The sequence below is a fragment of the Ranitomeya variabilis genome, chromosome 1 (genome assembly GCF_051348905.1).
Source record: "Ranitomeya variabilis isolate aRanVar5 chromosome 1, aRanVar5.hap1, whole genome shotgun sequence".
Classification (NCBI taxonomy): Eukaryota; Metazoa; Chordata; class Amphibia; order Anura; family Dendrobatidae; genus Ranitomeya; species Ranitomeya variabilis.
Window position 1 is genome coordinate 24,750,782 of NC_135232.1, and position 25,509 is coordinate 24,776,290.

The following is a 25,509-nucleotide window of genomic DNA, read 5'->3' on the forward strand; positions in this document are numbered from 1 at the left end:
ATAGAGGTAAAATTATGTTCTCCTCATGAGCATCTATGCCTCTTTTAATGCATCCCATTATTTTATTTGCCTTTGTAGCAGCTGCCTGACACTGGCCACTGAATATGAGTTTGTCATCCACCCATACACCCAGGTCTTTTTCATTGACGGTTTTGCCCAGAGTTTTAGAATTAAGCACATAGTTAAACATCTTATTACTTCTACCCAAGTGCATGACCTTACATTTATCCCCATTAAAGCTCATTTGCCATTTATCAGCCCAAGCTTCTAGCTTACATAAATCAGCCTGTAATATAAAATTGTCCTCCCCTGTATTGATTACCCTGCTGAGTTTAGTGTCATCTGCAAATATTGAAATTCTACTCTGAATGCCCCCCTACAAGGTCATTAATAAATATGTTAAAAAGAAGAGGGCCCAATACTGACCCCTGTGGTACCCCACTACTAACCGTGACCCAGTCCGAGTGTGCTCCATTAATAACCACCCTTTGTTTCCTATCCCTGAGCCAACTCTCAACCCACTTGCACATATTTTCCCCTATCCCCATTATTCTCATTTTATGTATCAACCTTTTGTGTGGCACCGTATCAAAAGCTTTTGAAAAGTCCATATACACTATACACATTCAGTGTATTCAGTGCTTACAGTAAAGAAAAAGATACAAAAATATGGTAATAAAAAGACATACAGGTATGCAAAACAGTATAAAATAAACAGGAGAAAACTTATAGAAATAGCTAACTTGTAGTCTGCTTCTGCTCCCAGAGGGTAGGATGAATATAGACTGGATCACATCAGCTTCCCAGGCTGCCCTCACATGTGAACAATTTTGAATGTATACAAGCCAAATTTATAGAGTCACCCTGGAGATGAGATTTCTAGACCAGCCCCTCAAGTTGATATTCTAATTGCTTGTTTTTGATTGGACCACGGCCAAATAATATATTATTTTTTCTGAGATTCTTTTTGTAAAGCTTCCCACAGATAGATAGTGTCAGGCTGTAACTGACATCTCTCTTCAAAGAGCCGAAGGTGTGAAGCGCTTCCTCTCTTTCCTGGTCCTAGCTAGGCCCCCTGGCGAGATTGGAGATAGAAGTCTGCTGTCTCAGGAAAATACATATTAACACTTGGGTGAGACCTGCAGCCTTCAGGACAGATGTTCAATTATTACTAGTCACACAATAAACCTATACATAGTTCACTGCACACATATATTTTGATACATATTTCACTACAGGCACCCTAGTTGGTGCCGAATCTCAAATTAGTGCAGACACCAGCTCCACATGTAAAACTAAACACAGAAACATTAGTATTATATAGGATATCTACAAAACGTCAAAACATAATGACCCGATATACATTACAGTTGTGTAAGGGAGACGACAGCACCGTGGGTACCTGTGTGCCGGGTCTGGAAGTGAAAAGGCTGCATCCCCTGTTCCCAATGGGAAGCTTTAGCGAGGCGAACCTTCCTCTGTTGCCTGGGGAAGCCTGAGTGAGGCGGACCTTCCTCCTGACCGAGGGGGGTGGAGATATAAAAGGAGAAAGCGTGTGCAGCAGAGCAGTTTGGCGCGAACCCAGAGCAGCATACAGAGAGGTAAGCGGCGCACTCTGCTTCCCGTTTCCCCACCGAGTACCGGCTCTGCGGCAGCCCCCATCGACTGCAAAGGGGCCGCACCAGAGAAAGAGAAAGGCTGGGAGTGCTGCAGCAATCCAGAGAGAGAGCGACTGCTGCGCACAGGGAAGCCGTGTGTTCAGCAGCAGACAGGGAGAGAAGTGCTCCATCCTGAGAGTGACATGCCCACAGGACAGCGTCCATCGTCTCCCACCGCCAGCCGCAGGGACCAGTGGGTGCTGCGGTCCCGGAGCATCTGTATAGCGCAGCCCCGCGCTCAAGCACTGCCACTGCTGACAGAGACTGTGAGGAGAGACATGCAGGGTGCCCATTGGTCACTACGAAGCGAGGTGTGGAATGTTCCGGGCTAGTGAGTACTGTGTGCGTGCTGCCAGAGAAAGATTGGGTGCAGCACCCCGCCGGGGAAGCAACGCGACAGTGGTTATCGGCATTTCAGTCTTGGCAGGACCAGGCAGCGCGTAGCATAGATAGAAGAGTGCAGCGCGCCCAGTAGCTGACAGAGATTGAGGTGCCATGTGCATACCTCCCAACTTTCGAGGAAGGGAAAGAGGGACAAAGTTAGCGGCGCGCACAGCGGCAAATTTTAGGCCACACCTCGACCACACCCATTTCACGACTAGTCACGCCCCAACCACACCCATTTAGCACTTCTGATCACAATGTTTCGTAAACAATAATTATAAACAAAAAAAAATATGGCCACACAGTGCTCCATGCTGTATAATGGCCACACATGACGCTCCATACAGCATAATGGCCACACATGACGCTCCATACTGTATAATGGCCACACATGACGCTCCATACTGTATAATGGCCAGACATGACGCTCCATACTGTATAATGGCCACACATGATGCTCCATACTGTATAATGGCCACACATGATGCTGCATACAGTGTAATGGCCCCACGTGATGCTCCATACAGTATAATGGGCCCACATGATGCTGCATACTGTATAATGGCCACACATGATGCTCCATACTGTATAATGGCTCCACATGATGCTCCATACTGTATATTGGCCACACAGTGCTCCATACTGTATAATGGCCACACATGATGCTCCATACTGTATAATGGCCACACAGTGCTCCATACTGTATAATGGCCACACAGTGCTCCATACTGTATAATGGCCACACATGATGCTCCATACTGTATAATGGCCACACATGATGCTCCATACTGTATAAAGGCCACATGATGCTCCATACTGTATAATGGCCACACATGATGCTCCATACTGTATAATGGCCACATTATGCTCCATACTGTATAATAGCCCCACATGATGCTTCGTACTGTATAATGGCCACCCATGATGCTGCGTACTGCACAATGGCCACACGTGATGCTCCATACTGTATAATGGCCACACATGATGCTCCTTACTGTATAATGGCCACATTATGCTCCACACTGTATAATGGCCCCACATGATGCTACATACAGTAAACTTGCCCCACGTGATGGTCCATACAGTATAATGGCCCCACACGATGCTCCATACAGTATAATGGCCCCACACAATGCTGGGTACAGTATGGTTACCCCACCCCCATCATTGCCTTCTCCATCATTACACACACACACACACACCTTTCACCGCGCACCCTCGCAGCAGCCGGCAGCTTTCACTCCCACGGCGCTGAATGGTGTCATCCAGCTGCGCCGCTGACTGCTCACGTCGCTGCAGCTGTCATACGCCACTGATAAAGACCTCCGTGTCTCCTGTGCCAGTCAGTGTCAGAGCGAGGAACAATATCTGCTCCGATCTGACACAGCCAGCGTCCGCTCTGTACACCTCGTACACACCCGACTCCGCTCCATACACCTTGCACATGCGGCTCCTCTCCGTACACCTCGAACACACACGGCTCCGCTCCGTACACCTCATACACATATGGCTCCTCCCCATACACCTCGTACACACACGGCTCCACTCTGTACACCTCGTACACACACGGCTCCGCTCCATACACCTTATACACACACGGCTCCTCTCCATACATCTCGTACACACACGGCTCCACTCCGTACACCTCGTACACACACGGCTCCTCTCCATACATCTCGTACACACACGGCTCCACTCCGTACACCTCGTACACACATGGCTCCTCCCCATACACCTCGTACACACACGGCTCCGCTCCATACACCTTATACACACACGGCTCCTCTCCATACATCTCGTACACACACGGCTCCACTCCGTACACCTCGTACACACACGACTGCGCTCCATACACCTTGCACATGCGGCTCTGCTCCGTACACCTCGTACACACACAGCTCCGCTCCGTACACCTCATACACACACGGCACCACTCCGTACACCTCGCACACACGGCTCCACTCCGTACACCTCGTACACACACGGCTCCGCTCCGCACACATTGCACACGCTGCTCCGCTCCATATACCTTGCACACACGGCTCCGCTCAGTACACCTCATACACACATGGCTCCACTACATACATCTCGTACACACACGGCTCCACTCCGTACAGCTCATACACACACGGCTCAACTCCATACACATTGCACACGCTGCTCCGCTCCGTATACCTTGCACACACGCGGCTCCGCTCCGTACACCTCATACACACGGCTCCACTCCGTACAACTCATACACACGGCTCCTCTCCATACATCTTGTACACACACGGCTCCGCTCCATACACATTGCACACACTGCTCCGGTCCGTATACCTTGCACACACACTGCTCCGCTCCGTACACATTGCACACGCTGCTCCGCTCCGTATACCTTGCACACACACAGCTCCGCTCCGTACACCTCATACACATACGGCTGCTCTCCATACACCTCGTACACACACGGCTCCGCTCCGTACACCTCATACACATACGGCTCCTCTCCATACGTCTCGTACACACACGGCTCCGCTCCATACACATTGCACACACTGCTCCGGTCCGTATACCTTGCACACACACTGCTCCGCTCCGTACACATTGCACACGCTGCTCCGCTCCGTATACCTTGCACACACACAGCTCCGCTCCGTACACCTCATACACATACGGCTGCTCTCCATACACCTCGTACACACACGGCTCCGCTCCGTACACCTCATACACATACGGCTCCTCTCCATACGTCTCGTACACAAACCGCACCACTCTGTACACCTCGTACACACACGGCTCCACTCCGTACACCTCATACACATACGGCTCCGCTCCATATATCTCGTACACACACGGCTCCACTTCGTACACCTCGTACACACACGGCTCCGCTCCATACACATTGCACACGCTGCTCCACTCCGTACACCTTGTACACACACGGCACCACTCTGTACACCTCGTACACACACTGCTCCACTCCGTACACCTCATACACATACGGCTCCGCTCCGTACACCTCATACACATACGGCTCCTCTCCATACGTCTCGTACACACACGGCTCCGCTCCATACACATTGCACACACTGCTCCGGTCCGTATACCTTGCACACACACTGCTCCGCTCCGTACACATTGCACACGCTGCTCCGCTCCGTATACCTTGCACACACACAGCTCCGCTCCGTACACCTCATACACATACGGCTGCTCTCCATACACCTCGTACACACACGGCTCCGCTCCGTACACCTCATACACATACGGCTCCTCTCCATACGTCTCGTACACACACGGCTCCGCTCCATACACATTGCACACACTGCTCCGGTCCGTATACCTTGCACACACACTGCTCCGCTCCGTACACATTGCACACGCTGCTCCGCTCCGTATACCTTGCACACACACAGCTCCGCTCCGTACACCTCATACACATACGGCTGCTCTCCATACACCTCGTACACACACGGCTCCGCTCCGTACACCTCATACACATACGGCTCCTCTCCATACGTCTCGTACACAAACCGCACCACTCTGTACACCTCGTACACACACGGCTCCACTCCGTACACCTCATACACATACGGCTCCGCTCCATATATCTCGTACACACACGGCTCCACTTCGTACACCTCGTACACACACGGCTCCGCTCCATACACATTGCACACGCTGCTCCACTCCGTACACCTTGTACACACACGGCACCACTCTGTACACCTCGTACACACACTGCTCCACTCCGTACACCTCATACACATACGGCTCCGCTCTGTACACCTCATACACACACGGCTCCACTCCGTACACCTCATACACACGGCTCCGCTCCATACATCTCGTACACACACGGCTCCACTCCGTACACCTCGTACACACACGGCTCCGCTCCATACACATTGCACACGCTGCTCCACTCCGTACACCTTGTACACACATGGCTCTGCTCTGTTCACCTCGTACACACGTGGCTCTGCTCCGTACACATCTTACACACACGACTCTGCTCCATACACCTTTCACACGCTGCTCTGCTCCGTACACCTCTTACACACGGCTCAGTACACCTCTTACACACACGACTCCGCTCCATACACCTTTGACACGCTGCTCCGATCCATACACCTTGTACACACACAGCTCTGCTACATCGACACTGTAAACACCTCCTGACCTCACACATATGCTTACCCTCCTCCAGCGCCATAACAACCAGCAGAGTCCTGTACACGCAGGTCCTCCCGATCATGTGACCCCCCTGACTCCTCCCATCCTGTGACTTCATCACAGGTCCTGTGTGCACAGAGCAGCCAATATGCTGCTCTGCGGGTGCAGGGGCTCAGGGAGCTGACCGGGTGATATACACACCTCCCAACTAGTGCGGGACAACTAATGTCCCGCCCGGGATCGCGGGGCTGACTGTCAAAATCGGGACAATCCCGCTGGATCCGGGGCGGTTGGGAGGTATGCGTGTGCTTCATGACCGTGAGTACAGCGCACGTGCCGCAGAGAGAGAACCGAGTACTGGACAGGCTTGTGTAACCCACCTTACCAGCATATACTTTCCCGCTCATGGGAGACCCTGATTGTGCCAGTGCATATTTGCAGAGCCACATTGGACTCGTACAGTGCTGTGGCCCACACCCTTGTCAGCCACTGCAGCATATGGACTAGGGGTAGCGGAAGGTACCGGAGACTAACCACTGCCGCCAGAAGACAGGACATTGCTGCCCACAGGACCCTATTGGAAAATACACCGTGCCAGCTGTTGTCGGCGCTATTCACTTCATGGACATAGGAACCACTGACTTTCATCAGGACTGTCGTTATCTGAACCGTTGTTCTTCAACTCACAATATCCTTTGCCATTTGAACTGTTTAATTCCCCTGTTTAACCCTTTACCTCCCTGTGTGGAGTATTCCCCTGTTATTAAACTTGTTAACCCTTGCTCTGCCTCCTGTCTGTCACTGCATCCCGCAACCTGCTTACAGTTGTACTAAACAAACTTACATAGACGATTAGGGGGTGTCCTGTGTCTCATAGAGGACCATATACTCCGTGGGCTGTGCTATATACTCCGTGGGCTGTGCTATATACTACGTGGCTGTGCTATTTACTATGTGGGCTGTTATATACTACGTGGCCGGCAATCAGCGACAGGCGCAGTCCGGCCATGAATTGGTGCGGGATTTGAACCATGCTTCGCTAATTGGTCGCGGCCGGCCGAATCCTGTGTATTCAATGTATTATTCTAAAATCTTCATAAATAAACTACATATATATTCTAGAATACCCGATGCGTTAGAATCGGGCTACCATCTAGTCTGTATATATCTGTGTATATCCGTGTATATCAGTATATCAGTATATATCTGTATATATCTGTGTATATCTGTATATAGCTGTATATAGCTGTATATATGTGTGTATATCTGTATATAGCTGTATATATCTGTATATATGTGTGTATATCTGTATATAGCTGTATATAGCTGTATATATGTGTGTATATCTGTATATAGCTGTATATATGTGTGTATATCTGTATATAGCTGTATATAGCTGTATATATGTGTGTATATCTGTATATAGCTGTATATAGCTGTATATATGTGTGTATATCTGTATATAGCTGTATATAGCTGTATATATGTGTGTATATCTGTATATAGCTGTATATATCTGTATATATGTGTGTATATCTGTATATATCTGTATATATCTCTATATATCTGGGTAATAAACTATAATGCGGTGCAGATCCGGGTTACATGTGGCAGATGGGGGAGACCTCTGTGATCCCTCCTGTACTTGCTCTGGTGTTTATGATGCCGACATTTCACAGATCACAACATTGATGTCTTCCAGGTCTGTGATCTGTCCAGTAAATGATGAATAAGATGAATGGTGGAGGAAAAAAAAGCAGACAAAGGAGACTACCTTGGACACCATAATGGACACCATCCAGTAATGACTACAACCCTCATCCTGCACTGCAGGAAGCATCCATCATTTACTGAACAAACCACTACCCCAATATAAACCGACCACTACCCCAACATAGACCGACCACTACCCCAACATAAACCGACCACTACCCCAACATAGACCGACCACTACCCTAACAAAAACCAACCACTACCCCCAACATAAACTGACCACTAACCCCAATATAAACCGACCACTAGCCCCAATGCAGCACCCCAGGTAACTGGTTGCTGCAGTGATGTTGGCTTCCCTTTGGGGAGGGTGATGTCACGCTTGGAGGCAAGGGGGATTTTTCCTTTCAGGTAAGGCACTTACGGTACATTCAACACATCTGAATCTAGGCCAGGAGGGGGAGCTCAGGACCCGGATTCAGGGAAGCGTCCCTTAGATATTTGCATCCTGGTCTGGAGGAGGAGCTAGTCAGTTTGTAGTGAGTTGTAGAGGAGTGAGGAGAGGAGGACGTCTGGAGCAGACGTAGGGGCCGAGCAGCCACGAGGGAGCTGCTACCCCTGGAAAGAGAGATATCGTGAAGAGTTGAATTGTGAAGGAGCTTAGAGGGAAGAAGCACAGTTGAGGAAAGGGCTCAGGAGGGGAACAGCGGAAGGACATCCTCAGAGCGCAGAAGCCGGGTACCGGGAGCCCGAGGTCGTGTTGTTCTCCAGGACGCGCAACAGAACCGGAGGGCATAGGACTGTATGTCAATTGCCTGTAACAAGTCTGAGGTGAAGCAGTGATCATGAGAGCCAGGTCATCTAAGAGATCCTATAAACAGACTCATACTGCCTATCATACAGACATCTGTCTTAGGACAGGAGAGAGGGGACCCTGTCAGCAAGCTACCCCAACAGAAACCGACCACTACCCCCAAACTTAACTGACCACTAACCCCAACATAAACCGACCCCTACCCCCAACAAAAACAACATTAACTGACCAAATGTCATGAGGAAGGACAAATGGCTGTGGACCCCCCGTTCTCGTGTGATTCCTCCAGGATCAGATAATTATCTCTGAACCTGTAGTTTGGTGATAAAGATCTGTTAAGGAAACCTCCATATAACATTATATTCCTTCAGCCACCACTAGGGGCAGCTTGTGCTGATGTATAAGCAGCAGTCTCCTGAGCTCCCCCTAGTGGTGACAGCAGATACACAGAACTCTACTTTGTAATTCTATGACAGTGCTGAGGGTTTGGAGCTCTGGATCAGAAAAACTGTACTCCAAAGGCTAAAAAATATCTATTCAGGCAAAATGTGAACCTTTATGTGAACTGTATTTTTCCCCCAAATATTCTGACCTTTCGTTGAACCAAATGATCATAGAACTATGGGAAAGCCTACTGGTGGCCCAGACCCCAGGGGTCTTTAGGAAGAGAGGAGGGCGGCGATTTCTGTAAACAGGATACAGATAGGGGGATTATCTCCAGGCGGCAGAGGAGCTGGACATTTCCAGGCTGAACTTCCATTGTGACTGATAGCAGCTCCCGGAGGGAGGAAATCCCCCAGACATGAAGGTAGGATACCAGAATTATCATGTGCTTCTACCCCAAGATGTGGAGTATTACCGGCAGTCCTATGTAATCACCAGCAGCCCTATGCAAACCGCACACTGTAACTCTGAGCCCAGTGAGAACCTTAGCTTTGCAGCGATCTGTTCGTTTCTGTGTTGCGTTAATGGCTGGGATGATACCTGCAGTCCTATGTAAAATGCATTGGAAACTGATGCAGCTCGGCAGCTTCTAATAAATACAAATTATTAAGGTTTACAAGTTTTATTCTCTCCTTTATCCTGTAGGATAAAAGTCAATCCTGACCTAATCCTTCTCACATCTGAGGGTTTGTTACATTGTATCAGGTCTGATCTGAATATTCTGGACCTCCACTGATACATTGTAACAAACTATCTGGAGAAGGAGATTTGTGCTGCTATATAATTCTCCCTCACAGAGGATTGTCTGCAAACAACTGCACCAAACCCTCAGCTGCGACATGCGCGGCTGTATGAGAACTTGATTTTTGAGAAACCAGATTTCTGTATTGTGCGTTTTTTATTCAAGTGTTGAAAAAAAAAATGAGATGTTTGTAAAAGGAAAAGAAAATTGGTCTGATTCACCATTTGCCAAGACCTGTAACATTTTCCATGTTGGGTGAGGGCTTGTCCGGTGCGCACCAAAGCGACGTTTTCATTGATACCATTTTGATAACTTTTTATTATATTTTTTGTTAGGAAAGTGAGGTGACCAAAAAACGCAACTCTGGGGTTGTGATTTCTTTTCTCATTACAGCATTTTTTAAAATGTCTTTATTTTTAAAGGGGAAAAAGAAGGTGATTTAAATTTATATATATATATATATACATACAGTATATATATATATATATATATATATATATATATATATGTATATATATATTGTATATATGTATGTATATATATATATTATATATATATATATATATATATATATATATATATATATATATATATATATATATATATATACTGTATATATACAATTTTTTTATTTGATTTTTTTAACTTTTTTTTCATTTTTGACTTTAATCCTAGCTTCCCTCCTGGCAGCAATGGGGCCTTCAGCCGGCCCCCAAATGTTATAGTAACCCATCAGCGCCCTGTAATTGGAGGGGGGTCATCTAAATGCTGCTGTCAGACAAATGACTGCAGGCATCTAAATAGTTAACAGCTACAACCAGCAGCTAAGCAGCTGAGTTGTTGCCAGCAGCTAAATGGTTAACAGCCAAGACCAGCAGGTAAATGGACAACAGCTACGAGCAGTGCTTGGCTATGACCTCAGCTTTTATAGACCGTTGCCAGCTTTTTAATATAGCCAGTATTAGCTACTAAGTATCCTCCACATGCGGTAACCCCTGCGAAGGGCGTACAGTTATGTCCGTATTATGTACAAAGAGGTTACCGTATATACTCAAGTATAAGCCGACCCAAGTATAAGCCGAGACCCCTAATTTTGCCACAAAAAACTGGGAAAACTTAATGACTCGAGTATAAGCCTAGGGTGGGAAATGCAGCAGCTACCGGTAAATGTCAAAAGTAAAAATAGATACCAATAAAAGTAAAATAAATTGAGACATCAGTAGGTTAAGTGTTTTTCAATATCCATATTGAATCAGGAGCCCCATATAATGCTCCATGCAGTTCATGATGGCTCCATAAGAGGCTCCATATTAAAATATGCCCCATATAATCCTGCATAAAGGTTAATAATGGCCCCATAAAATGCTTCATAGACACATTTGCCCAATATAGTGCTGCACAAACGTTATGGCCCCATAAGATGCTCCATACAGACACTTGCTCCATTTGCTGTTGCTGCGATAAAAAAATAAAAAATCACATACTCACCTCTCCGTCGCTCAGGCCCCCGGCACTTGCTATATTCACCTGCTCCTCGTTCCGGCGCCGCTCAGTCTTCAGCGTCTCCTGCACTGACGTTGAGGCAGACGGCACACACTAACCACGTCACCGCGCCCTCTGACCTGAGCATCACTGCTTAAGATGGAGCGGCGCCGGAACGAGGAGCAGGTGAATATCGTGCAGCGCTCCCCTCCCCGTTATACTCACCTGCTCCTGGCGCTGTGCAGTCCCTGCTTCCCCACAGCTTCTTCCTGTACTGAGCGGTCACTGTTACCGCTCATTACAGTAATGAATATGCGGCTCCACCTCTATGGGAGGTGGAGCCGCATATTCATTACTGTAATGAGCGGTACCATGTGACCGCTCACTACAGGAAGAAGCTGCCGGCGCCGGGGAAGCCAGGGACGTGCAGGGACCGCGCCAGGAGTAGGTGAGTATAATTAGACAGCCCCCAGTCCCCCTCCCCTGCCGACCCCTGGGTATGACTCGAGTATAAGCCGAGAGGGGGACTTTCAGCCCCAAAAAAGGGCTGAAAATCTCGGCTTATACTCGTGTATATACGGTATATCACAACTAATGGTGGATAGAAGTCGCATTTATTGACATGGTGCAGTACCTCTCCATCACCTGCAGGAGGTGCTGTTGGATCAGATGACATAACTACAGTCTTGTGGCTCTAAGGGGGATTGTTTCTCCTTGTGGTGAGTACCAGCTGATGTAAGGAGACTTGTAGGCCATGCAACCCTCTGGGAAGTTAAATATGTAACTATCCTCGTCAGAGAAGAAGAGGACTTGTACTCTAGCGCCATTTACTGGAAGTCCAACTTCTATTAGTCCATATCAACCCTTTATCGAGCCTTAAGATATCACAGAGCCAATCGGACCTTATGCCATTTATCATATTGCTCCTTCTTGTTACTCTCTTCTTCCCCTGGTTGATACATTGCTGCTGCCCCATGTATCATTTCCCTTTCTATATGTCACTTGTGAGCACAGACCATTCTGTATCAGTGTCCAGGTCTAAAAACTGCTTATTCCAAAAATTAGTAGCCCCTGCTGATTGTATCCAGCCTGGACAAACCTCTGTGTTATCAGATCATTGAAAACTGTTAGGGTATGTGTCCACATTCAGGAAACGCTGCGTTTTTGACGCAGCGCTGAGCCGCAGCGTCAAAAACGCAGCGTCCAGATGTTACAGCATAGTGGAGGGGATTTAATGAAATCCCGTCTCCACTGTGCATTAAAAAACGCATGTGTTTTTCCCGCAAAAACGCACATGCGTTGCGTTTTTTCGGAACGCAGCATGTTGCTACAATGAGCAAAACACGCAGGAACACAGCAGGTGACCTGCCAGTGACCTCAGGTGCATTTTTGGTCAGGATTTTACCAGCATAAAATCCTGACCAAAGCCTGAAGCAAAACTGAACGTGGACACATACCCTCAGAGGAAAAGTATAATAGAAACATATGCACCACTTCTGCATTTATCACCCACTCCTGGTTTTGGCTTACAAATACTGATGTAAAATCCTGACCAAATCCTGATGCAATCCTGAACGTGGACACATACCCTAAGGGTCGGCTCAATGCATCAATCAGAGCACTGTGCTGTGCAAATGATATACATCCACAACTGAACGTTGTTTTTCTTCACCTTCTAAATAGGTGCACTGATTTTTTTCTCAATGTATCTTTACACTGGCCAGAGCTCACTTCTCTTATAAAAATCGCAAAGTTCGCTGCACAGAAATAGATAATAATATAATATATACCTGAGGCAGCAACTAGAGGGCGATCTCTGCATAATGTCTTATTATTGAGACCAAAGTGTTATCAGTTTGAAGTGAATGACCTCTAGTGGTGGCTGCAGGCGAAATATTATCATGTATCTCTGTATACAGGGAGCTCCCCCTAGTGGTGGCTGCAGACAGGATCTTATCATGTATCTCTGTATACAGGGAGCTCCCCCTAGTGGTGGCTGCAGACAGGATCTTATCATGTATCTCTGTTTACAGGGAGCTCCCCCTAGTGGTGGCTGCAGACAGGATCTTATCATGTATCTCTGTTTACAGGGAGCTCCCCCTAGTGGTGGCTGCAGACAGGATCTTATCATGTATCTCTGTATACAGGGAGCTCCCCCTAGTGGGGCTGCAGACAGGATCTTACCATATATCTCTGTATACAGGGAGCTCCCCCTAGTGGTGGCTCCAGACAGGATCTTATCATGTATCTCTGTATACAGGGAGCTCCCCCTAGTGGTGACTGCAGACAGGATCTTATCATGTATCTCTGTATACAGGGAGCTCCCCCTAGTGGTGATTGCAGACAGGATATTATCATGTATCTCTGCATACAGGGAGCTCCCCCTAGTGGGGCTGCAGACAGGATCTTACCATATATCTCTGTATACAGGGAGCTCCCCCTAGTGGTGGCTCCAGACAGGATCTTATCATGTATCTCTGTATACAGGGAGCTCCCCCTAGTGGTGACTGCAGACAGGATCTTATCATGTATCTCTGTATACAGGGAGCTCCCCCTAGTGGTGATTGCAGACAGGATCTTATCATGTATCTCTGTATACAGGGAGCTCCCCTAGTGGTGGATGCAGACAGGATCTTATCATGTATCTCTGTATACAGGGATCTCCCCTAGTGGTGACTGCAGACAGGATCTTATCATGTATATCTGTATACAGAGAGCTCCCCCTAGTGGTGGCTGCAGGCAGAAGCTTATCATGTATCTCTGTATACAGGGAGCTCCCCCTAATGGTGACTGCAGACAGGATCTTATCATGTATCTCTGTATACAGGGAGCTTCCCCTAGTGCTGGCTGCAGACAGGATCTTATCATGAATCTCTGTATATAGGGAGCTCCCCCTAGTGGTGACTGCAGACAGGATCTTATCATGTATCTCTATATACAGGGATCTCCCCCAGTGGTGGCTGCAGACAGGATCTTATCATGTATCTCTGTATACAGGGAGCTCCCCCTAGCGGTGACTGCAGACAGGATCTTATCATGTATCTCTGTATACAGGGAGCTCCCCCTAGTGGTGGCTGCAGACAGGATCTTATCCTGTATCTCTGTATACAGGGAGCTCCCCCTAGTGGTGGCTGCAGACAGGATCTTATCATGTATCTCTGTATACAGGGAGCTCCCCCTAGTGGTGACTGCAGACAGGATCTTATCATGTATCTCTGTATACAGGGAGCTCCCCCTAGTGGTGACTGCAGACAGGATCTTATCATGTATATCTGTATACAGGGAGCTCCCCCTAGTGGTGGCTGCAGACAGGATCTTATCATGTATCTCTGTATACAGGAAGCTCCCCCTAGTGGTGGCTGCAGACAGGATCTTATCATGAATCTCTGTATATAGGGAGCTCCCCCCAGTGGTGGCTGCAGACAGGATCTTATCATGTATCTCTATATACAGGGATCTCCCCCAGTGGTGGCTGCAGACAGGATCTTATCCTGTATCTCTGTATACAGGGAGCTCCCCCTAGTGGTGGCTGCAGACAGGATCTTATCCTGTATCTCTGTATACAGGGAGCTCCCCCTAGTGGTGGCTGCAGACAGGATCTTATCATGTATCTCTGTATACAGGGAGCTCCCCCTAGTGGTGACTGCAGACAGGATCTTATCATGTATATCTGTATACAGAGAGCTCCCCCTAATGGTGACTGCAGACAGGATCTTATCATGTATCTCTGTATACAGGGAGCTCCCCCTAGTGGTGGCTGCAGACAGGATCTTATCATGTATCTCTGTATACAGGAAGCCCCCCCTAGTGGTGGCTGCAGACAGGATCTTATCATGAATCTCTGTATATAGGGAGCTCCCCCCAGTGGTGGCTGCAGACAGGATCTTATCATGTATCTCTATATACAGGGATCTCCCCCAGTGGTGGCTGCAGACAGGATCTTATCATGTATCTCTGTATACAGGGAGCTCCCCCTAGCGGTGACTGCAGACAGGATCTTATCATGTATCTCTGTATACAGGGAACTCCCCCTGGTGGTGGCTGCAGACAGGATCTTATCCTGTATCTCTGTATACAGGGAGCTCCCCCTAGTGGAGGCTGCAGACAGGATCTTATCATGTATCTCTGTATACAGGGAGCTCCCCCTAGTGGTGACTGCAGACAGGATCTTATCATGTATCTCTGTATACAGGGAGCTCCCCCTAGTGGTGACTGCAGACAGGATCTTATCATGTATCTCTGTATACAGGAAGCTCCCCCTAGTGGTGGCTGCAGACAGGATCTTATCATGAATCTCTGTATATAGGGAGCTCCCCCCAGTGGTGGCTGCAGACAGGATCTTATCATGTATCTCTATATACAGGGATCTCCCCCAGTGGTGGCTGCAGACAGGATCTTATCATGTATCTCTGTATACAGGGAGCTCCCCCTAGCGGTGACTGCAGACAGGATCTTATCATGTATCTCTGTATACAGGGAGCTCCCCCTGGTGGTGGCTGCAGACAGGATCTTATCCTGTATCTCTGTATACAGGGAGCTCCCCCTAGTGGAGGCTGCAGACAGGATCTTATCATGTATCTCTGTATACAGGGAGCTCCCCCTAGTGGTGACTGCAGACAGGATCTTATCATGTATCTCTGTATACAGGGAGCTCCCCCTAGTGGTGACTGCAGACAGGATCTTATCATGTATCTCTGTATACAGGGAGCTCCCCCAGTGGTGGCTGCAGACAGGATCTTATCATGTATCTCTGTATACAGGAAGCTCCCCCTAGTGGTGGCTGCAGACAGGATCTTATCATGAATCTCTGTATATAGGGAGCTCCCCCCAGTGGTGGCTGCAGATAGGATCTTATCATGTATCTCTATATACAGGGATCTCCCCCAGTGGTGGCTGCAGACAGGATCTTATCATGTATCTCTGTATACAGGGAGCTCCCCCTAGTGGTGACTGCAGACAGGATCTTATCATGTATCTCTGTATACAGGGAGCTCCCCCTAGTTGTGGCTGCAGACAGGATCTTATCATGTATCTCTGTATACAGGGAGCTCCCCCTAGTGGTGGCTGCAGACAGGATCTTATCATGTATCTCTGTATACAGGGAGCTCCCCCTAGTGGTGGCTGCAGACAGGATCTTATCATGTATCTCTGTATACAGGGAGCTCCCCCTAGTGGTGACTGCAGACAGGATCTCATCATGTATGTCTGTATACAGGGAGCTCCCCCTAGTGGTGGCTGCAGACAGGATCTGATCATGTATCTCTGTATACAGGGAGCTCCCCCTAGTGGTGACTGCAGACAGGATCTTATCACGTATCTCTGTATACAGGGAGCTCCCCCTAGTGGTGGCTGCTGACAGAATCTTATCATGTATCTCTGTATACAGGGAGCTCCCCCTAGTGGTAGCTGCAGTGATTGTCTTATTATATTTTCTCCACTATGTATATAGAGACATCAATAAACTCTTTAAAAAGAGTAATCCATATTTCCTCTTTATTCCTAGAAATGGCTGCTCTTGCTTGTGCTGATCTTAGAGATCTGGGAAGGGGTTGGTTTCTTTCCAAGGTAAGAATAAAAAATATTTCAAAGAATCCTATAATGTTAGAGTTGGAAGGGACCTATGTCTAACCTCAATGCAGCAAATTATATAAATTATATAAATTCATAACATACAAACTACTAAATGCAATATTTGTGTGTAAAATCAGATTATTTCCGGAAACAAAAGCATACACTTTAGTTTACAAACCTCAGTCAGAACTCAGGAGCGATGTGTCGGCCGCCTGTACATACTGCAATAAAGTAGTCATTCCCGGCTGTTGTGTGGAGGAGGCGCAGTGACAAAGTGACAACTAGTTCTCATTTACAACAGCGGTTATTAGTATTTTCATACATACACACTCTGTGTGCAGAATTATTAGGCAAGTTGTATGTTGATCACATGATACTTTTTATACATGTTGTCCTACTCCAAGCTGTTCAGGCTTGAGAGCCGATTACCAGTAAGTAAATCAGGTGATGTGCATATCTGTAATGAGGAGGGGTGTTGTCTAATGACATCAGAACCCTATATAAGGTGTGCTTAATTATTAGGCAACTTCCTTTCCTTTGGCAAAATGGGTCAGAAGAGAGATTTGACGGCTCTGGAAAGTCCATAATTGTGAGGTGTCTTGCAGAGGGAGGCAGCAGTCTTGAAATTGCCAAACTTTTGAAGCGTGATCACCGAATAATCAAGCGTTTCATGGCAAATAGCCAACAGGGTCGCAAGAAGCGTGTTGGGCAAAAAAGGCGCAAAATAACTGCCCATGAATTGAGGAAAACCAAGCGTGAAGCTGCCAAGATGCCATTTGCCACCAGTTTTGCCATATTTCAAAGCTGCAACGTTACTGGAGTATCAAAAAAGCACAAGGTGTGCGATACTCAGGGACACGGCCAAGGTAAGGAAGGCTGAAAAACGAACACCTGTGAACAAGAAACATAAGATAAAACGTCAAGACTGGGCCAAGAAATATCTTCAGACTGACTCTTCAAAGGTTTTATGGACTGATGAAATGAGAGTGACTCTTGATGGGCCAGATGGATGGGCCAGAGGCTGGATCAGTAAAGGGCAGAGAGCTCCACTCCGACTCAGACGCCACAAGGTGGAGGTGGGGTACTGGTATGGGCTGGGATCATCAAAGATGAACTTGTGGGACCTTTTCGGGTTGAGGATGGAGTGAAGCTCAACTCCCAGACCTACTGCCAGTTTCTGGAAGACAACTTCTTCAAGCAGTGGTACAGGAAGAAGTCGGATCGCTCAAGAAAAACATGATTTTCATGCAGGACAATGCTCCATCACAGCCTCCAACTACTCCGCAGCGTGGCTGGCCAGTAAAGGTCTCAAAGAAGAAAAAATAATGACATGGCCCCCTTGTTCACCTGATCTGAACCCCATAGAGAACCTGTGGTCCCTCATAAAATGTGAGATCTACAGGGAGGGAAAACAGTCCACCTCTCGGAGCAGTGTCTGGGAGGCTGTGGTGGCTGCTGCACGCGATGCTGGTCGTAAACAGATCAAGCAACTGACAGAATCTATGGATGGAGGCTGCTGAGTGTCATGATAAAGAAAGGTGGCTATATTGGGCACTAATTATTGGGGGGTTTTGTTTTTGCATGTCAGAAATGTTTATTTCTAAATTTTGTGCAGTTATATTGGTTTACCTGGTGAAAATAAACAAGTGAGATGGGAATATATTTGGTTTTTATTAAGTTGCCTAATAATTCTGCACAGTAATAGTTACCTGCACAAACAGATATCCTCCTAAGATAGCCAAATCTAAAAAAAAAAACCACTCCAACTTCCAAAAATATTAAGCTTTGATATTTATGAGTCTTTTGGGTTGATTGAGAACATAGTTGTTGATCAATAATAAAAATAATCCTCTAAAATACAACTTGCCTAATAACTCTGCACACAGTGTGTGTGTGTGTATATGTATGTATATATATATATATATATATATATATATATATATATATATATATATTATAATATAATTTGTCGTTTCTCATCCTGAAATAGGCTGGGACTTGTAGAAATGTGCCCGTTTATAAACTGGGACATTTTCCACAAAACAAGGCAATTAAAAATTATAATTTATAATAACAATCTTATCTTTTTATTTTTATGTAGCGCTGATTTATTTTATAAACATGGAAACAAGGCAATAAAATGGAAGCTGCGCACATCTGACCGCTGCCTGTCGTTGTTTTCTGGAAACGTTCGCTGCCGATAATTACATGAACATCCGCTTCATTGTCTGCACATTAGCAGAGGATGTAATTAGATAATAATCAGCCGCTAATGATGATTAGTGCGGTGTATGACGAGCGCTCTCTGTGCCTCGGAGTCATTACACATGGCGCAGCTCATGGCACTGGGGTCTCCGCTATGGGCACTGCTACCAGGAATCTGGGACACGTTTCAGACAACGAAAATCAATGGAAGTGTCGCTGGGAGGCGCTGGGCAGGGAAGCCCCCTCTAAATGATGTCCATACCCCCCTGACAAACCTGAGAAATACATAGTTGGTGCGCACAGAACAAAAGTACTGTATTTTTCGGACTATAAGACGAACCGGACTATAAGGCGCACCCAGGTTTTAGAGGTGGAAAATAGGGAAAAAAATATTTGAAGCAAAAAAAATGTGGTAAAATATTTAATAACATAAATAACATACTATTATATGTGGTGTTATTATATATAATAGTATGTTATTATGTTGGAAGCTGCGGGACCAGTGTGGTGTCTGTGAAGTACGATATGAAGACGCTGGAGGGTGAGTATAAGGGCTCATTTCCACATGCGAGGCACACGTCCGTATCTTGCATGTGGAAACCAAGCTCTGGCGCCGGCACTTTGGAGCGGAGCTGTGCAGCTCCATGTGTTCCTATACGGCCGCACGCTCCGCTTTGGAGTGCCGGCTCCACAGCTTGGTTTCCACATGCGAGATACGGACGTGTGCCTCGCATGTGGAAATGAGCCCTAAGAATGGGGGCACAGGGCTTATAGTGAAAGCACCACTCCAGCACTGCAAAATAACACTGGAGTGCTGCTTTAAAATCCCATGGGAGAACTATAACTCCCAGCATGTCCTGCAGATCCTATGACATGCTGGGAGTTATAGTTCACCAAAGGAGTGGCAGAGTGCTTTATTGTGTTTTGTAAAGACTGACCTCTTAATTGTGGCAGCCAGCCACACTGTTGTGAGGTAAAAGCTGGAGCATCCCATGGCTGCACACACACAGAGCCCTCCCTGTTGTTGTTGCCTTTCCACAGCACAGGACATAAGAGGAAGCTGCAGATTCTAGGTGGGAGTCTGAAGGACCTGTGATGATGTCAGAAGAGGGAGGGCTCTGAGCTGCCATGTGATGCTCCAGCCCGCCCACTCCTGACATCACACAGGTCCTCCTGCACAGCACTCGTCCAGCACAGGCAGGTAGACAGCGATCTCCTGGCCCCTGCTGCTGCCTCCTCCTCCCTCCCCCGGATACACAGATTCTCCCCGGAATCAGTGCTGGGGAAACTGTGTGTCGCTGCTTAAGTGCAGCATTCATTTGCTGCTCCCGCTCACCGCTCAGCTGATCGGTGGGCGGGGAGCCGCTAATAAATATTCACTGCACTTAATCAGCCGGGCCATGTGCTTTCCCCAGCAGCTGATTCCGGGCAGCGGGGACATCCTGAAGTGGGATAACAGTGTGATCCCACTCGCTGCTGCCCCCCTCCCCACATGCTATATCCGTACTATAAGACGCACCCACACTTTCCTCCCAAATTTGGAGGAGAAAAAGTGCGTCTTATAGTCCGAAAAATACGGTAATTCATTTTTTTGGTGCAGCTTTTTTTTTTAACTAAAAGTAAAGGCAAGATAGAAACTTTTTTTCTGCTGGATCCACTTCTTGCTTTGGCTTGTAAAACTACACCGAAATCTGTACAAACGATTCTAGCCCCATATATACAGTATATAACAACTCCTCAACATTGAAATCGCAACACCAAGAAAGAAAAGTTGTGGAATTCTGGAAATCCCAGGATGGAGACGTACAATACAGCTGCCATTATCTATCTCACCCTTTAATGATAATGAAATGACTCTGCTCATCCTGCCCCAGTGTGTACGGTGATGGCCATAAGTTTTGACCCTGTCACACATTCTGATTTTCCCTCTTCAGTGTTTTTGCCCTTTTCGTTAGATATTTCTCTGGTTACTGATGGACAATTCTAAACATTCTATCAGTTTTTAAACTTTTATTGACAAATCCATGAAGTTTCTGTAAAGTCTCAATATTCCCATTGCTGCCCCTTATTCTCCAGACTTCTGCCCTTCTCCCCGGTGGTTGGATGTCGGCTTCTGGGCAGATCCTGACTGATGGCCGCCCGTTCTTGTCTCATCAGATCTCAGAGTTATCACACATTCTGGGTTTTTCTTTGTCGCTCTTGAGGATTGGGACTGAGATCTGCGGAATTTCCTGGACCCAAAATGTCAATGTTTTGTTCCTGGAGCCACTTACGGTAGTTATCACTTTTGCCTTGTGGCCTTTTCTCCATCATGGGGATAAAGCGTCATCACCACATTGTCCTGGAGGATGGGAGAAGTTGTTCTTGGAGGAGATTTACATCCTGTTCTTAGGTAGATTGTGAGTGACCCCCTCCATGGAGAAGAAACCCCCACACGTGAATGGTCTCTGGAGGCATTACTGCTGGCCTACACAGGACTCATGGCAGTATCGCCTTTTGTTCTCCGGAAAATGACTTTACCCCAGTCCAGTGCAATCCCCGTTCTTCCTGCAGATTGTCAGTCTGTTCTTGATGTCTGTCTTGGAGAGAAGTGGCTTCTTTGCTTTCCTTGACACCAGGCAGCCTCCAAAAGCCTTCGCCTCATTGTGCGTCTAGATGCACCGACACCTGCCTGCTGCCATTCACGAGGCAAGCTCTGCACTGGTGTTTAATCAATCCCATAGCTGAATCTTCTTTAGCAGACTGTCCTGACACTTGCTGGACTTTCTTGTGCTCCTTGAACCCTTTATAACAACAGTTGAACCTCTCTCTGTTTAACATTTTTGCTGATCTGATGAATGGTTGATTTATGGGGCAATGTAACTAGGAGCAATGTCCTTGCCTGTAAATCCTTTTGAGTGCTCTAGTGGTCGGTGTAAGAACTGCAATATTTGAAAACTGCTTCATTTCAATAGTCAAATAAAAATAAATAAATAAATAAAACCCTGAAAATGTAGCAAATGTTCATAATGAAATCCTCAAGTAATGCGACATTGTCTGCTCAGTCTAGAACAAGTCAGATCAGCGGTTTTCCAAGTTATCACTTAAGTCATTGTGTGTAATGTAACACCAACATATGTTATATGTTATAGCTTTATGACAAAAGTGAACTGCAAATGGGGCTCCTTTGGGCCGTGGTCCGAATGCGATGGCTGCTCTAAGACCCAGGTACGTCACCTCACCACCTATATGTGCTAGTATACGGGGATGTCTATGTATGGGGCACAGTGCAAGGCACCATTTTCTAATCTGACCCACATTAAAGGGGTTTATTCATGTGTTTTAAAAGGGTCTCTTCTGGAAGTTGGATCCCACAGGACAGTCTTGACTGAACAGGCACTGATCATGGGGGGGTCTCACATAGCGACTGTTTGACAACCTCTGCGTGGGACTCTACCATAATGAGGGTCTGTAAATTTTCTCTCTAGCAAATTTAAGTGGCGCAATATACAGAACCAAATACATTCCTGAGAACCTCATAGGGCATTGGATCTAGTATTAACCCTTTCTCACTAATGGAAGTACTATAGTGATCTAACTGCAGGATTCTTCTGCAAACAGGCATACAGCTACGTCCAGTGGTGGAGGCGGACACAGGAGCTGTGCCGTCATTAGTGGGTGCCATCCCACTCCAACAGTAGGATGATTAACCCCTTAGCTGCAGCCATCAATAGTTACCGCAGCATCTAAAGGGTTTGTCAGACATAAGGGAAATCCACCCAATTTTTTTTTAAAGGAGATGAATTTCTTAATCCTCGCCCACTATGTCAGATGTTAGTAACAGAAGTGACTAATGTGTCCCTTCATATTTCCTATCCAGACCCGCAGACGGACCGTTGAGGTTTTTGCCCAGTTTGGTGGCATTGAATGCAGTGGAAATTCTTATGAAACTCAGTCTTGTGTTCCCACCAAGGGATGTCCCATAGAGGACGGCTGCGGAGACCGCTTCCGATGTTCTTCAGGTAATGGTTTGATGATTGACAGCAAGAAAAGTAACATTCTGTGAAGATCAGACCTGAAGAAGAATAATCTGGGGAATCAATCAACACCCACATCCTTTCTGCCCCAGTCATTAGGGGGAATGTGGAACCGGATTAACAGTGTAAAGTATGGTTACCTAGATCCCCTATGCCCAGTGGACACTTGCATCTAGGTTTGTCTACTTATGGGCCTGCCCCATACCCTGGTGTTGTAAAGTAACTAATGACCTACTGACATCAGAAATTTCTGGCCCCACACTGTCAATAAATAAAATATTAAATTGTATTTATCTAGCTTAAACCAGCAGTGAATAAACCGTACACATAAATATACAGTGCCTAAAAGTAGTATTCAACCCCCTGCAGATTTAGCAGGTTTAATAAGATGCAAATAAGTTAGAGCCTTCAAACTTCAAACAAGAGCAGGATTTATTAACAGATGCATAAATCTTACAAACCAAAAAGTTTTGTTGCTCAGTTAAATTTTTATAAATTTTAAACATAAAAGTGTGGGTCAATTATTATTCAACCCCTAGGTTTAATATTTTGTGGAATAACCTTTGTTTGCAATTACAGCTAATAATCGTCTTTTATAAGACCTGATCAGACCGGCACAGGTCTCTGGAGTTATCTTGGCCCACTCCTCCATGCAGATCTTCTCCAAGTTATCTAGGTTCTTTGGGTGTCTCATGTGGACTTTAATCTTGAGCTCCTTCCACAAGTTTTCAATTGGGTTAAGGTCAGGAGACTGACTAGGCCACTGCAACACCTTGATTTTTTGCCTCTTGAACCAGGCCTTGGTTTTCTTGGCTGTGTGCTTTGGGTCATTGTCTTGTTGGAAGATGAAATGACGACTGTTGTGAATTTGGATTCTGGGCTCCCCCGGTGGCTACTGGTGGAATTGAACTGTGTCTTCATCTTCTCTGTTCACCTGTTCCCATCAGGATGTGGGAGTCGCTATATAACCTTGCTGCTCTGTTAGTTCCTTGCCGGTCAACAATGTTATCAGAAGCCTCTCTGTGCTTGTTCCTGCTCCTAGACAACTACTAGATAAGTTGGACTCTTGTCCATGTTTGTTTTTGCATTTTTGTTCCAGTTCACAGCTGTAGTTTCGTTACTGTGTCTGGAAAGCTCTTGTGAACAGGAATTGCCACTCTGGTGTTATGAGTTAATGCCAGAGTTTTAAAGTAATTTCTGGATGGTGTTTTGATAGGGTTTTCAGCTGACCATGAAAGTGTCCTTTCTGTCTTCTGCTATGTAGTAAGTGGACCTCAAATTTGCTAAACCTATTTTCATACTACGTTTGTTATTTCTTCTTAACTCACCGCCAATACATGTGGGGGGCCTCTGTCTCCTTTCGGGGTATTTCTCTAGAGGTGAGCTAGGACTAATATTTTCCTCTGCTAGCTTTAGTTAGTCCTCCGGCTGGTGCTGGGCATCTAGAATCAACGTAGGCATGCTACCCGGCCACTGCTAGTTGTGCGTTAGGTTTAGTTCATGGTCAGCTCAGTTCCATCTTCCAAGAGCTAGTTCATATATATGCTGATGCTATGTTCTCTTGCCATTGAGATCATGACAGTTTGACCGGCCCACTAAAGGGTTAAAATCCTTGGCTGAGAAAGGAGAGAAATAAGTAGTCTGCTGAAATTTTTTTTTTTTTTTTCTCTCCTTCTTTGAATGGCTCTGTGTCCACCTGTTTGTAATGGATCTTCAGAGTGTAACTGCAGGTTTGAATAATCTCGCCACGAAGGTACAAAATTTGCAAGATTTTGTTTGTCATGCACCTGTATCTGAGCCGAGAATTCCCTTGCCGGAATTTTTCTCGGGGAATAGATCCGGGTTTCAGAATTTTCGAAATAATTGCAAATTATTTTTGTCCCTGAAATCTCGCTCTGCCGGAGACCCTGCACAGCAGGTCAGGATTGTGATTTCCTTGCTCCGGGGCGACCCTCAAGACTGGGCTTTTTCATTGACACCAGGGGATCCTGCGTTGCTCAATGTGGATGCGTTTTTTCTGGCCTTGGGGTTGCTTTATGACGAACCTCATTTGGAGCTTCAGGCAGAAAAAACTTTGATGTCCCTATCTCAGGGGCAAGATGAAGCGGAAATTTACTGCCAAAGATTCCGTAAATGGTCTGTGCTTACTCAGTGGAATGAGTGCGCCCTGGCGGCGACTTTCAGAGAGGGTCTCTCTGATGCCATTAAGAATGTTATGGTGGGGTTCCCTGTGCCTGCGGGTCTGAATGAGTCCATGACAATGGCTATTCAGATCGATAGGCGTTTGCGGGAGCGCAAACCAGTGCACCATCTGGCGGTGTC

General features: G+C 46.6%; 1 protein-coding gene across 2 annotated transcripts in view; it reads left to right on the forward strand.

Moving 5' to 3' along the window:
* Positions 1–9,442: 9,442 nt before the first annotated feature.
* C7 (complement C7) overlaps positions 9,443–25,509 on the forward strand; it is a 127,872-nt gene continuing 111,805 nt past the window's right edge. For both annotated transcript variants that reach the window (XM_077281411.1, XM_077281410.1), the window contains exons 1-4: positions 9,443–9,535; positions 16,899–16,960; positions 22,303–22,378; positions 23,031–23,172. In XM_077281411.1, the coding sequence (XP_077137526.1) occupies positions 9,530–9,535; positions 16,899–16,960; positions 22,303–22,378; positions 23,031–23,172 (286 nt within the window). In that variant the 5' untranslated portion in view covers positions 9,443–9,529. The remainder of the gene's footprint in view (positions 9,536–16,898; positions 16,961–22,302; positions 22,379–23,030; positions 23,173–25,509) is intronic.